The 13,884-nt window shown below is 42.7% G+C and overlaps 1 protein-coding gene, 1 long non-coding RNA gene and 3 other non-coding genes across 5 annotated transcripts; 4 read left to right on the forward strand and 1 right to left on the reverse strand.

The window, feature by feature from the left end:
• Positions 1-317: 317 nt before the first annotated feature.
• LOC109883866 (protein kinase C and casein kinase substrate in neurons protein 3-like) lies at positions 318-9,480 on the reverse strand. Its single transcript, XM_031827911.1, has 10 exons — positions 9,105-9,480; positions 6,037-6,104; positions 3,790-3,946; positions 3,440-3,675; positions 3,079-3,234; positions 2,821-2,996; positions 2,368-2,488; positions 1,999-2,078; positions 1,689-1,768; positions 318-1,567 (listed from the first exon to the last, which is right to left on the reverse strand). Exons 2-10 carry the CDS (start codon positions 6,094-6,096, stop codon positions 1,458-1,460), a joined length of 1,176 nt encoding a protein of 391 aa, XP_031683771.1. The 5' UTR covers positions 6,097-6,104; positions 9,105-9,480; the 3' UTR covers positions 318-1,457.
• Positions 9,481-10,693: 1,213 nt separating this feature from the next.
• LOC109883868 (uncharacterized) lies at positions 10,694-13,478 on the forward strand. The gene is made up of 4 exons (XR_002254259.2): positions 10,694-10,785; positions 11,314-11,341; positions 11,535-11,566; positions 11,786-13,478. It is a non-coding gene; the product is annotated as an uncharacterized LOC109883868 (long non-coding RNA).
• On the forward strand, positions 11,143-11,230 carry LOC116374537 (small nucleolar RNA SNORD88). Its single transcript, XR_004210503.1, has one exon. It is a non-coding gene; the product is annotated as a small nucleolar RNA SNORD88 (small nucleolar RNA).
• LOC116374536 (small nucleolar RNA SNORD88) lies at positions 11,373-11,460 on the forward strand. The gene has a single exon (XR_004210502.1). It is a non-coding gene; the product is annotated as a small nucleolar RNA SNORD88 (small nucleolar RNA).
• On the forward strand, positions 11,617-11,704 carry LOC116374535 (small nucleolar RNA SNORD88). Its single transcript, XR_004210501.1, has one exon. It is a non-coding gene; the product is annotated as a small nucleolar RNA SNORD88 (small nucleolar RNA).
• Positions 13,479-13,884: the final 406 nt, after the last annotated feature.

A 13,884-nucleotide genomic window follows, 5' to 3' on the forward strand; every position in this document is an offset into this window, starting at 1 on the left:
TACATTTAGCCGTTCTCTTCAGAGCATGTGTAAATAAATGCTGTAGATACTGTATGTACTGTAGAACAACACAAACACACACATATACTGTACATTTAGCCATTCTCTTCAGAGTATGTGTAAATAAATGCTGTAGATACTGTATGTACTGTAGAACAACACAAACACACACATATACTGTACATTTAGTCGTTCTCTTCAGAGTATGTGTAAATAAACGCTGTAGATACTGTATGTACTGTAGAACAACACAAACACAGTCATTAAATGTGTTATCACTCGTCTCCTGTCCCAAGAACACAGCTACAAAAGTTATCAACATTCGTTTCGTTTCATTTTATTCTTTAGAAAGGCACTTACAGTATGAAAGGCTCAAATATACTACTACAAGAGACAGTGAGGGCCGAGGCTTACCTTTCACACACATGCATGTATAGTACACACTCACATATACACACACATGTATGTGTAGTACACACTCACATATACACGCATTTAGAAATGGAAAAGAAAAACCAGAACGTGGACAGGCCCAGAAATGACATCCTATCCTTCACTTTGGCAAAGGTTCTATTAAGGGGAGTTGCCATCAAGAAGGCGATGAGAGGAGATCTATTACAGTCCCTCTGAAAGGAGATCCCAATCCTGTCACATCGTACTCTTATAACACACACAGGGTACAGGAGACATTACTGCTCATACTATTACTGATCAGGCTACAGGTATTGATGAATTGTGCTCATTGTCAAAGTTTCACCCCGTTCATAATAATCACTGATTAAAGCCTGTCGAAGCACTGTGATAAGCACTTATTTCTACATAAATATATGTTTCACTAAAGCGAACAGGAGAGTTTCGCTCTATAAGAACAGCAACCATACAGTATGGCTTCAGCATCAAGTGGTGACATGTACAGTACCTATAGAATCAGCATCGCATCTGTCAAATTGTACAAAAAAGGCATCATACATCATATAGCTTTCATATAGGTGTCTCAGGTAAATATATTAAACATTTCCAACATATTTTAAAGAAAAAAAAACAGGATATTTGATGCCGTGTAGGTATGCCAACAGTTCAGAGCTATCATATCCCCATAGTGTGTTCTCTTTGGATCAACGCTTTCCTGCAGATGGGCACTTTTTTCATTTGTTATTATTTATTTATTCATAAAAAATGTTTTACCTTTATTTAACTAGGCAAGTCAGTTAAGAACAAATTCTTATTTACAATGACGGCCTACCCCGACCAAACCCTAACCCGGACGACGCTGGGCCAATTGTGCGTCGCCCTGTGGGACTCCCAATCACGGCCGGATGTGATGCAGCCGGTATTCATTAAGGAACAGTACACAGTACACATCGGCTGAGGATCATTTCAGACACAATGTTTCTTATCAAAATGAGTCACTTTCATTTTCATTCTATCTATTTATTTTTACAAACATAGTGGTGTAACTACACTGTCTCTACATAGTTGGCTGGGTAGAGTCCCTCTCTCCCTCCATCCTTCATCCCTCTACACCAGCCCTGGTCATCCTCATCCTCAGTCTTCAGAAACTCCTCACCTGGAGGGGAGAGGTGGAGCATGGTCATAATATATCATTCAGTAATAGAGTACCACTCTCTCTCTCTCTCTCTCTCTCTCTCTCTAACACACTCACAGACAAGTACAGCGTGTTGGCCTACCTGCTTTAAAGGAGAGCTCATCTGTCTCCTGTCCGTCATAGTCATAGAGAGCCCTGACCTTAACTCCTCCGATCATTACACTGAGAGAGAGAGAGAGTGTGTTCGTGTAAATCAACCATACACTAACCGTAACTACAAGCAATTAACACAACAGTCAGTATCTGAACTATATGATTCATCATAATGAGATGGGAAGTGAGTACTACACGTCTCCTGTATCATACTAAGACTGTAAGGTAAATTCCTCCAACTACTTAACATCACTGAGATGGAGTTGTACTGTAGGAGGAATCAATAAAGACATGTTTACCTCCTCTCTATGGTGCCTTGCTGTGACTCCACCTCTTTCTCTTTCTTCCCCTTTTTGCTTTTCTTCTCTGGCGTCCACTCCTGAAAGAGATGTTTCATTCGACCCCATTGGACAACAAGGCAGACCGGTCCAGTATATTAGCCTCCAGAGACTGTAATACTGGTCACATTGTTGTTATACTCAGTATGTTGGACTATGCTCTACTGTTATACAGTCTGCTGCATTAGCTTGTAACACTGTTCACTACATTAGACTAACTCTGACAATAACACAGGGCAGAAGTCTACATCAATCCATTATTACAGTACATTATATTAGGCCCCATTAACTTCCATTAGCCTTCTGTGTCTGTGTGTGTGAGTGTTGCACCTGGAACTGAGGCCAGTCAGTGGGCATGCCCGGTCCGTGGGTGTTCTTCCACCAGCGCAGGTCGTCCTGCTCATTAATGGCCATGAGAGTGTTGTGGAGCTCATTATACACAGCCTTCACACTAGGAGAGAGGAGGAGAGAGGGGGGAGGGAGGGAGAGGAGGAGGGGGGAGGGAGAGAAGGAGAGAGGGGGAGGGAAAAGGAGAGAGTGGGAGGGAGAAGGAGAGAGGGGGGAGAAGGAGAGTGAGGGAGGGATGGAGAGAGGGGGGAGTGAGGGAGAGAGAGGGGGGAGAAAGAGAGTGAGGGAGAGAGAGAGGGGGGATAAGAGAATGGGGCGTGACAGAAATGGAGAGTGACAGATGAGATAAAGACATTTCCACAACGCAACTACAACAAAAAAATAAAAATAAAAACACACCATCGTAGTAACAGTCTGGCTGCAGGTGTAGCCTACCTCTCGTTGTTGGTGACGTCCAGGTGTCTGTGGACGGACAGGAAGGCCTGTTTGAGGAAGCTGATCCTCTTCCTCTCCTCCTCCTGTGATTGGTCAAAAATACACTCCATCTCCTCCATGTAGCGAGGGGCATAGCGGGTCACCTCCTCCAGAACCTTCTCATAGCGGGCTCGCACCTGGGGGAGAGAGTTACACATTATTACACACAGACTCACACATTCACTTCTCTCCTTCATTCTCTTACTGTCTATCACTTACTTTCTCCGTCTCCTGCTGAGCCAGCTCTCTTTCCTCCTGAATCTTCCTCTGTTTCTCGATGGCCACGTCAGGGTTGCCCTTGGCGTGGACCTCCCGGTCCCTGGCAGTCTGCTCCTTACGCTGCACTTTATGGAACGCACTCCTGGCTTTGTCCAGCTGAGGGGGGAGCATAAGGTAACACTGACATATTAGTGACTCAATGAAGACTCCCATACAAACACTTACAAGTCATTTACCTCTGCCCTACCCTATAAAAAGGTATGATATTTGAGTCTGGGAATTTCTCAGTAGAGATTGTCCATTCAACGTGGTGATTCATAGTGTCTTAGAGAGACCTCTCTTTCATCTACAGTATTCTAACCTTCTTCAGCCGTTTGGCCCAGGGCTTCTGAGCACGTGCGAATCCAGTCCCAAAGTCCTGGGACTCCTTGAAGCCTCCAAAGAGCTTCTTATGGAAGGTCTCTTTCTGCCAGGTCCTGACCCGGTCCCCGTCCTCCGAAACCAGGGAGCGACACACGGACGAGTGTAGGGCGGCGAGGCGGTCGGCGGAGGAGAGGAAACACTGCCACGCCTGCAGGAGAGATCCATATAGCGGACCTGTAGAGGGAGGAGAGCAGAGAGAGGGATGGAGAGAGAGAGAGAGAGAGTGGATACAGTATCAACAGGGAACATAGTGAGCAAACAGTGAATCTCTTCAGCTGCAGTACTCACTGGAGTCCACCAGGGGCTTCCACTTGTTGCTCCACTCGCTGAGCTGCTGAGCGTACTGCCTCTCCACACGGGCTCTCTCCTGGAAGCACACCACGATGTCATTACACGCCTGGAAGGCATCCTCCGTGCGCTTCACCGTGCGCTGGTAGTTCCCAGGCTAGGGTGAGGGAGGGAGGGAGGGAGGGAGGGAGGGAGGGAGGGAGGGAGGGAGGGAGGGAGGGTCGGAGGGAGGGAGGGAGGGAGGGAGGGAGGGAGGGAGGGAGGGAGGGAGGGAGGGAGGGAGGGAGGGAGGGAGGGAGGGAGGGAGGGTGAACAAGGACGAGGAGGCGGAGGGAAAAGTTTGAGATTGAACATACAGTAGTAATGTAGCAATGGATATTAACACGGATAGTGAAGTTAATTTCAGTTAAATAACAATTTGACCTTCCTCTCTACACTCTCAACACCATGACCTGTAACCTGTTCTCATCCTAACGTCGATCTGTTTTCCTTTAGACAAGTCATTTTAATGTTTTGAGGTTTCTGTAAAAGCCTAATGAAGGCACCATGGGGTGTGGCTGGTGTAGACAGGCCAGTAAAAGGACAGATGCAAAGGGGGTGATGGAGTAACAGAGGGCAATTCACTGAGGGTAATGACATTACCAGAGTTGTGTTTGTGGATGTGGAGTTTGGAAAACGCTCCATTTTTTCCTGGCTCTATTTTCACCCCTCTGTCTCAGTTTGATCAATTTTATTCATTTCTCTCTCTCTCTCCCTCTCTTCCTCTCACTCTCTCTCTCTCTCTCTCCCTCTCTCGCTCTTTCACTCTCTTTCTCTCGTACATACACACACCTTGGCACGTTTCCAAACAATATCTATGTAATTGTCTCTCCTTTAGGTCATCTTCTTCCCATTTCCTCCCTCTCCCTCTCTCTTTGTGTATGTTGTGGTTTCTACTGACTCTGAGAATTAAGTGAAAACAGCTGAGGAATCTTGCCCAAAGCCAACAGCACTGCTCCAGAACTAGCCGCAGCCAACCAATCACAAAGGCCGAGACAGCCACTACAACTGAGCCTGCACAACACTACAGCATATCACAGAAAACAAGTCATCAGAGATCTGACATGGTTCTCTGTAACAAATCACATTTCATGTACATACCAACACAGTAGAGCAATCAAAATGGCTGTATAGTTGCGTATATAACAGGCACAACTAGAACAATCTGAAATGCTGGGGAAGCAACGTAGTGAACCTATAAACTCAAACGAGTCAGACAGTACAGTGGACTGTCACTCCAGTGATGGCTGTTCTACACACTCTACAGAACTGAACTAGTAACAACTATGACAACACAACCAGTATACTCCATAATAAGAGTCAGAGCACATATTTAACCCAACACTTCACAATGACAGGCAGCAGCCAGAAGAGGAGGCCCAGAGAGCAGCATTAAGAGGAACTGGGCTGGAAACACATCCAACACAACAGGACGGAGCCCAAATTACACAGAGAGAGGAGATGAAACTGGGGCAATGACCAGGAGGCCAGCAAACAGGAAGAGAAGAAGCAGTCGGATGGAGCTGCAACTTGCCAATTGGTGGAGCATAGAAGCCAAACCAACCTATCCTATAGCCATAGCACATTTATCAGCCTATCATGATATGAGCATTATGGAGGATGGTTAAAAACAAATCTATTTTTCATTTGAGAAACATATTGGCTATCACCTGCACTGTTGGAGCTCGGAGCTGAAGTATTTCACTGTTACACTGCAACTACATAAACATCTTACACATCCAACAACCCATATGTAAAATGTATGGACGCATGACTGTAAGTTGGTTTGGATAAAATCGTCTGCTAAATGGCATATATGATGTATTATTAAGTTGTTATAATCCATTTCAGAGTTGTTTATTAACAGGTAATAACGTTGTAATGATTAGGATACGGCTGTAAAGAGGTGGGTGAATGATGGGATGATGCCCCAGCTAAAAGAGAAGCAGAACTTCCTTTATCGGAAGCTAAACAACATATGGCCAGCCTAGTGTGATAGAGAGGCCTTGTACACACTGACCTATGAGCAGCAATACTGTTTTGTCTGTCACGGGAATCTCTTGTACAAGGTTATCAAGACATCCTGAGGCTAAATGGTGCTGTGTTTTCCTGTCTGTTTCTTCCCCCTCTCCACCTCTTTCTCCATCTCTCTCATTCCATTTCTCTGTGCACACACGTATACACACACACACACACACACACACTCACCATCCAGAAGCTCTGTTTGGTGGCATCTTCAGTGGCAACCTCAGGAGGGAGAGTCGACATCCTGTCCACTGAAACAGAAGAATATGTAGTGAAATCATTTATGTCCTTCAACATTCTGTGCACCTCTCAACATACCTTTACACCACCCAGGTGGTCAGTTGAATACAACGATGGAAATCCATGAAGACCAGTTTGGTTCAGAAAGTCTGAGATAATTATTTTCCTCCACAGTAAAGTTTATTCAAGAGATTGTTACATGTATTAATAAAACTGGACAGATAAGAGGATACACTGTAAAGGCCTTGCTGTGAATTTGACAGGCAGCTCAGTCATAAGTACAATTCTGTGTTTCATATTGTAGTATACCTACTGTAATATAAATACGGTATCAAAGCAAGTACTCTTCAACTGTGAATGAATGAAATTCACTGAGGGGTGGGGTTTATATTCCACAGTATTTCTCTGTAATTACAAGGGCTTGGTGCAAGCAGGTTGGCTGCTGCAGTATGCAAAGTGTTTACTCATATTTGGTGTTTTATATCACGCACACTTCTGGAGGCCTTAACAAAGGCTTCCAAACTGGCTGCAACCACAGAGCAAAGCAGACCAAGGACATGGCAAAATGCTCAACAAATTTAAGGTTGAACCTTTTACTGCAGTGGGCTAAATCATGGTCACACATGGTAGTCTTAAACAAATCTACTTGAAACAAAAGTATATACCTCACACACATGGTTATGGGCTTAGAAACAAGAAGAAACCTGTACCATGTCAGATATAGAGTTGAAATGTTTCAAACGTAAATCACAGAAGACTGAAATATGACAAAACTCTTTGACATAAAAACACTGTATTTTCATTGCTTAAAAAAAAAATGTTGATACATTTGCATATTATGAAAAATATTGATAACATTCCACCCATAAGACCAGAGAGAGCACTTTGGTCATTGACTGCAGGAAAGGGCTACAACTTGCTGCCACTCCAATCTGTCCCTGATACATTTTAAATTGATGAGGCACTGTAACCACAGAGAAGTTAAATTGGTCCAGCATTCTCACTCACTGCTGCAACAAAAATAGCATCTTACAAGGCACGCCTCAAAATATGGTAATGAGCCAGAAACAACAATACTGTGCACCCACTAGTGGTCAAAAGGTTTTTGGTGCTCCAAAGATACGGTATGGTACTGTACTCTGTGGTTTGTATTTACAATACCATTAGAAATACAGCAATTATTTCCCCACCCACAAATTTGTTGTTGTTGATAATACCCCCAAATGACCGTATAAATTACAGTTTTCTGTTACAGTGTAGAATTGGACAAATGTGTTGAAAAAAGCAAAGTCTAATTTCTACAGTGTACAGGGTAGATTAATAACTACCAGTAGGTGAGAGGGAGTTATCTGGCGTGGTACAGTATCAGTATAATACAGTAAAACAGATACTCAGAGGCCTGGCATTTAAGGCCCTGAGTCTACCAGCAAGGATGGAATGCCCTCTCCCACAATTCCCAGCTTTGAAATTTGAGCCATCCCAAAATAAACAGGGGGTAAAACTCACCCCACCTTCCCCGACTCCAGGGGGCCCCATTGATTTTGTTAGTCATTCTCATTAAGATATCATATTAACATGGCTTATGTCATTACAAAATGTGTAGAATTGCAGGAAATGAGCTTTAAAACTGCAAAAAAATCCACAAAAGGTTAGAGTCGGCCCTGCAGACAGACTCACATGCTCAGTGACACAAAATATAAACTAGAGAGACAAACCCACATGATCCCAAACAGCTTACAATAAAACCTCTCTCAAGGCATTTTACAGAGAATGTAACAAATCCCACCCTGTCACAAGACTAATCTTTCTCTGTCTGTTTTCCAGATATCTTTATCTCTCCCTCCCTCAGTCAGACCCACTATCAGATCCAGTGATTCTTCTGTATCTGCCTCTATTCATGGGTTATCACATGATTCTCCATCTTCAGTGAGGGTCTGGGATGAAAGTGTGGATCCTTTCTCTCTCTCTCTCTCTCTCTCTCTCTCTCGCTCTGTCTGTCTGTCTGTCTGTCTGTCTGTCTGTCTGTCTGTCTGTCTGTCTGTCTGTCTGTCTGTCTGTCTGTCTGTCTGTCTGTCTGTCTGTCTGTCTGTCTGCAGGAAGATGACACAACCCACAGGGTCTTTAGTTCTCTCTCACTGCATGAGGCCAGATATATAACGAATAATTTCCTTCTTAACCTTTGACCCCCCTTCCTGTCCCCTCACTGGATCCTCTCCCTCTGGGCAGGGCTAAAGCATGCCGGGAATGTTTTAATATTTAACCTTTATTTTATTCAACCTTTATTTTAGCATGAGGAAGACCACGAGGAAGAACACGATGAAGAACTATCAATGGTTGCTTTCTTTGTTGATAAGAGGTATCCATTCATTCCTTTGAGATGGACTGCTAAATTCACATATCCTCTGCGACTGCTAAACCAATTAATAGTTTTTCTAGTGAAGGACCCCGATCAGTACAGATAGTGATAAGAGCATACCAAATCAAGGTATTATTTGAATAATATCTCACTTACCATCTACTGGCATAGATTTGACTTGATCACAGACCATGCAAAAAAATCTGAAATGCCTGTGTGCTCTCCAAGTCAAACTATTAGAAATCTCTGGAGGAGTCCAACACTTTTGTAATAGCCTACTCCAAGAGAAAGCAGAAAGGGTACATCTTCTGAAACGTATTGAAATGCTCAAGCCTGGCACATACTCCCACTGCCAACTCTCTCACCCCCTGTCTACCCTCTCTTCCCCCACCACAGTACCCATCACCCCCTGTCTACCCTCTCTTCCCCCACCACAGTACCCATCACCCGCTCTGGCATACACACTCTCTCCTCCCCCTGCCCCCCGTTTTGGCTGTCACACATAACTCAGTACATACACTCACGTCTAGAGGAAATATATAGCAACATATGAATGCATACTACAAAAATAGACTTGTGTATCAGGTCTTAATGAAGTTTGAATTCAGCCAGAGAAATCGGAGGTTACAGTGAAATACATGGAAAAGTGTCTTACCTCTCACTCGTTCACTGCTGCTGGTGGTCTCACTGTTTTCACTTGCTCTTCTTTTCTGGGTTAAGTTTCTCACCACCCTCCTCTCTCTCTCCCCTTCTGTCTCTCCCCTTAGCCTGCTCAGTTTTTTCCGTAGTTCTCTCCTCTCTCTTCCACTCCTTTTACTGTGATTTTGCTCCCTCTTCTTCCCTTTCTTTGGCCCACTGTCAGTGTCAGATGAGTTGGCTGTCTTTTTCCCCTCTCTCCTCCCTCACCCGCTTTCTCCGTCCCCTCTCTCTCTTCAAAACAGCTGCAGAAAACTAATTCTCTGGCTCTCTGTACCACACCACTGGACAGCACCCCTCCCACTTATGCTCTCTTTCCCTCTTTCCCTCTTTCTCTTTCTCTCTCTCTCTCTCTCTCTCCCTCTTTCTCTCTCTCTCTCTCTCTCTCTCTCTCTCTCTCTCTCTCTCTCTCTCTCTCTCCATGGAGTGTTAATAAAGTGTGCCGTGTTTTTGGCTTTTAGTGTGTATGTGTGCCTGTGGTCTGGGGTAGCAACCTTTGACTAGGACTGTTACAGAGCACTGTGTATGTGTGCTATATAGAGCCTAAGGTTTTGTCATATAACTGTATGTTGTTAAATACACAAGCCACAGAATCACATATTATATAGTCAAAGATAAGAAGAACAAAATTCCACCCCCTCTACGTCCCCCTTGCCACTCCTCTATACATTCCCCAAGGGTGTTTGGGGGTCTGCCACAGCTGGTGAGGACATCGAGTGTGTGTGTGCGTCTGTGTGTGTGTGTGTGTAAGAGCGAGAGAGAGACGAGAGAGAGAGAGAGAGAGAGAGAGAGAGAGAGAGAGAGAGAGAGAGAGAGAGAGAGAGAGAGAGAGAATGTGTGTTTTACTTTAAAGCTGGGGATCTCTGGAGATGAATAGGGGGCCATATTACCAACAGCAGTCATTCACATACCTTCTGATCTCTTGCCTAATGCTATGTTACGCTTCTCTGTTCTGCCTTGCCAGGACTTGTCGTTTAAAAAATCCGACCGTTGAGCTGCTGACACAGTGACTCTGCAATGCAGGCGTGGCATTCAAGCTCATGTTATTGTCATGGTTCAATACTTTGACTAAATTTGAATTTAAACCGTTTTGATTACTATATTTAATACTTGTTGCTCATCCCAAATTATTCTGAACCTAAAACATTGGGCTGTCATTGAGGGGAAATACAGTATTATCAATCCACACATTATGGTTCCAAAAGTAGAACCACTCACACAAAGTTACCATTATACTGAAGTGTATTATACTGTGTATTATACTGAGGTGTATTATACTGAAGTGTATAATGGTAACTCTGGCAATAAAGTTTCCTGATCACATGTTATTTTTACCAATTAATCATGTATGCATTGGCATGTATGGCCTCTCCAATGGTTATCTTATCCAATACAAAATATTGCAAGTGGTTAACAAATTAAATATGCATATAATACACTTTAAATACATTATATTTCATAGTTCGACTTCAAGTAGTTATTTCGAAACAATGTGATTGTTTTTACTTACGGCGCCTACGATAGGCAGCCAAAGAAATGGGGTCCTATTCTTTGTTCCTCCCAGAAATGACATATAAAACCGGCCATTTTGGTGTGTCAGCCTTTTCCTCACTTAGACTGGAGGGTTTGCACGTGGCCTGGTGAGTGTGAAGCTGGACATTTTCGTCTTATTTGAATTAAACGATATAGCTAGATAGTTCCTTTCCTCAGCAGTCATGTTTTATTTAGTTGGACAGTAAACGAATTCCCTCGATGTGGCTAGCTAACGTTAGCAGCTTGCTAGCAAAGTGGGCTAATTATAGAACGTATGCAGGAAGCTCATGTTGGCTAAGTAGTTAGCTATAGCTACTTAAACGTTTGTATAAAACTTTCAATTTATAATTTCGACTTGAGGCAAATATATCTCGTTTTGATTTAGCCTATACCCAAGAGGGTGAACCTTTATATGGACACTGCTTGTCCATAGAAAGGCACGTTGTCTGGCACGTTGTCTGAAACGTCTCCTATGATGTTTTGCACTGGGCTCTGAAATTCTGTGGCGATAAAGTGCTCTCTGGCTCTGACAGGCCCGAGTCTGAGGATGCTCGCGTCTAATGTAGTTAGTCTTGTCTGCTTGATTGTCCGTTGCAGATATTGTCCTTATGGCAGTCTTTTTCTATTGTCCAAAGGTTACGAGGCTGTCAGAGAACCCACAAGGTGAGTCTGGTTTTCTTTCATATGTACCTTTGTTTTCCAATGATGTTTTGCACTGGGCTCTGAATTTCTGTGGCGATAAAGTGCTCTCTGGCTCTGACAGGCCCGAGTCTGAGGATAATCTTAGTCTGAGTCTTGTAGATTTAAAAAAAATATTCATTGATTATTGTCCTAATGGAACTTATTTTCCCCAAAGGTGACAAGGCTAAATCGATACCAAACTACAAGGTGAGCTTTAAGTACTAATGACTAGCAAATTGAATTCTTGTTTAAATGATTTTCTCCTGTGATGTTTTGCACTGGGCTCTGAATATCTGTGGCGATAAGGTGCTCTCTGGCTCTGACAGGCTTGAGTCTGAGGAGACTGATAATAATTAATCACATAGGAGCCTTGTATGTTGTGATGTGATTATTTTCAGACAGTTTTCTATCACTTTTTTCATGCAGATCTTGGCCCTCCACAGAAGATGTGGTGACTGCAGTCTTAACTTCTCTGGGATATGTGGGACGGTAGCACCCCACCTCGCCAACAGCCAGTGAAATTGCAGGGTGCCAAATTCAAAACTGAAATCTCATAATTAAAATTCCCCAAACACACAAGTATTTTAAAGATAAACTTCTTGTAAATCTAGCCACAGTGTCCGATTTCATATGGGCTTTACGGCGAAAGCACACCAAACGATAATGTTAGGTCAGCACCTAGCCACAGAAAACCATAAAGCCATTTTCCAGCCAAGGAGAGCCCTCAGTCAGAAATGGCAATTAAATAAACCTTTGCTCTTCATCAGATGGCACTCCCAGGACTCCCCCATGTTACACATTTTTGTTCGATAAATGTCATCTTTATGTCCAAAAACCTCATTTGAAATTGGTGTTTTATGTTCAGAAATGCATTGTCTCAAACATCTGGTGAAAGTGCAGAGAGCCATGTCAAATTACAGAAATACTAAAAATAACCATTGATAAATATACGTGTGGAAATACAGATAAACTTCACAATGCAACTGCTGTCAGATTTCAAAAAGGCTTTACGGCAAAAGCACACCTAGCCACAGAAAAACATACAGCCAAGGAGGTGTCACAAGTCAGAAATAGCATTATAAATATTCACTTACCTGTGATCTTCACCAGAATGCACTCCCAGGAATCCCAGTTCCACAATAAATGTTTGTTTTGTTTGATAAAGTCCATTTATGTCCAAATACCTCTTTTTGTTTGCGCGTTTAGTTCACAAATCCAAATCTATCCCGCGGGATAGTCCAGATGAAAATTTAGACAAAGTTCTATAACAGGTCGTAGAAATGTCAAACGATGTATAGAATCAATCTTTAGGATGTTTTTATCATAAATATTCAATAATGTTACAACTGGACAATTCCTTTGTCTTTAGAAATGCAATAGAATGCAGCTAACTCTCACGGGCATGAGCGAGACTGAGCTCATGGCACTCTGCCAAACACCTGGCTCAAACAGCTCTCATCTCCCCCTTCACAGTGGAAGCCTTAGGAAGTGCAATATGACCCCATAGACACTATATTCAATAGGCAATGGCTTAAACTACAAACCTCAGATTTCCCACTTCCTGGTTGGATTTTTCCCTCAGGTTTTTGCCTGCCTTACGAGTTCTGTTATACTCACAGACATCATTCAAACAGTTTTAGAAAATTCGGAGTGTTCTATTCAAATCTACTAATTATATGCATAATCTAGCATTTGAGCCTGAGTAGCAGGCAGTTTACTCTGAGCACCTTATTATCCAAGCTACTCAGTACTGCCCCCCAGTACCAAAGAAGTTAACATGGGGTGAGATCTTTAATGGATTATTTAGGGGCCTGTGTTTTGCACGAGGCACTTTTACCTGTATTTCCAGAATTATCCAGCTGGTGTCACTTCAGTCCCCTTTTTTTATTTTTATAAATCAACCAGCTCACCAATTTATCAAAGCAGTAAGGATTATTTCTCCAACATGACCAAGATTGTGAAACAATATCCCTTTTGCTAATAATTCTGTAGATGTGGGAAGAATTGTTAATACCAGGGCTGACTCAACAATGGAAATGTGCTGACCTAAGTGAGATTATTTTTTATTTATGTTCCTGATTGTTATGTAAGGCTGAAACATTAAAATATTTTAATCAGATACTCTGGGTCATGTCCTTTCTAACTTTACTGGTGAGCTCCCCCTAGCAGGTGTGTTTGATGCAAATGGTCAATTTATTTGTACATGGAATAAATGGCCACTCAATTTTATTTCTGCATCTTTATTATAATTCTAATTAATTCATCTCTTAACATTTGTCATTCATATATTTATGTTTATATGAATGTGCATATGTATATCACATTCTGTAAGTTAGTGTTCATCGGCTCATACTCATACTAAAATATTCTCTTAAACAAGATGGTGCTTTCTATACAGCCAGATCCTGACCGCATAATTATACACCTCTTGAATCCTGCTATGAGATGGTGGTGGAAAACACTGCAAAACAAGTTTGTCACTGCCACATTTACCCAACACTAGTAAATGGTAAGGTTGTCATAGC

This window comes from Oncorhynchus kisutch, linkage group LG6, assembly GCF_002021735.2.
Source record: "Oncorhynchus kisutch isolate 150728-3 linkage group LG6, Okis_V2, whole genome shotgun sequence".
NCBI classification, from domain to species: domain Eukaryota; kingdom Metazoa; phylum Chordata; class Actinopteri; order Salmoniformes; family Salmonidae; genus Oncorhynchus; species Oncorhynchus kisutch.

Excerpts from the sequence above, each read along its gene's own strand:
- LOC109883866 (XM_031827911.1), bottom strand. The coding sequence starts at position 6,096 with ATGTCGACTCTCCCTCCTGAGGTTGCCACTGAAGATGCCACCAAACAG. Across the intron at positions 2,079-2,367 it reads CTGACTGGCCTCAGTTCCAG|GAGTGGACGCCAGAGAAGAA; the intron begins GTGCAACACTCA and ends CATCTCTTTCAG. Across the intron at positions 1,769-1,998 it reads CAAGGCACCATAGAGAGGAG|TGTAATGATCGGAGGAGTTA; the intron begins GTAAACATGTCT and ends TCTCTCTCTCAG.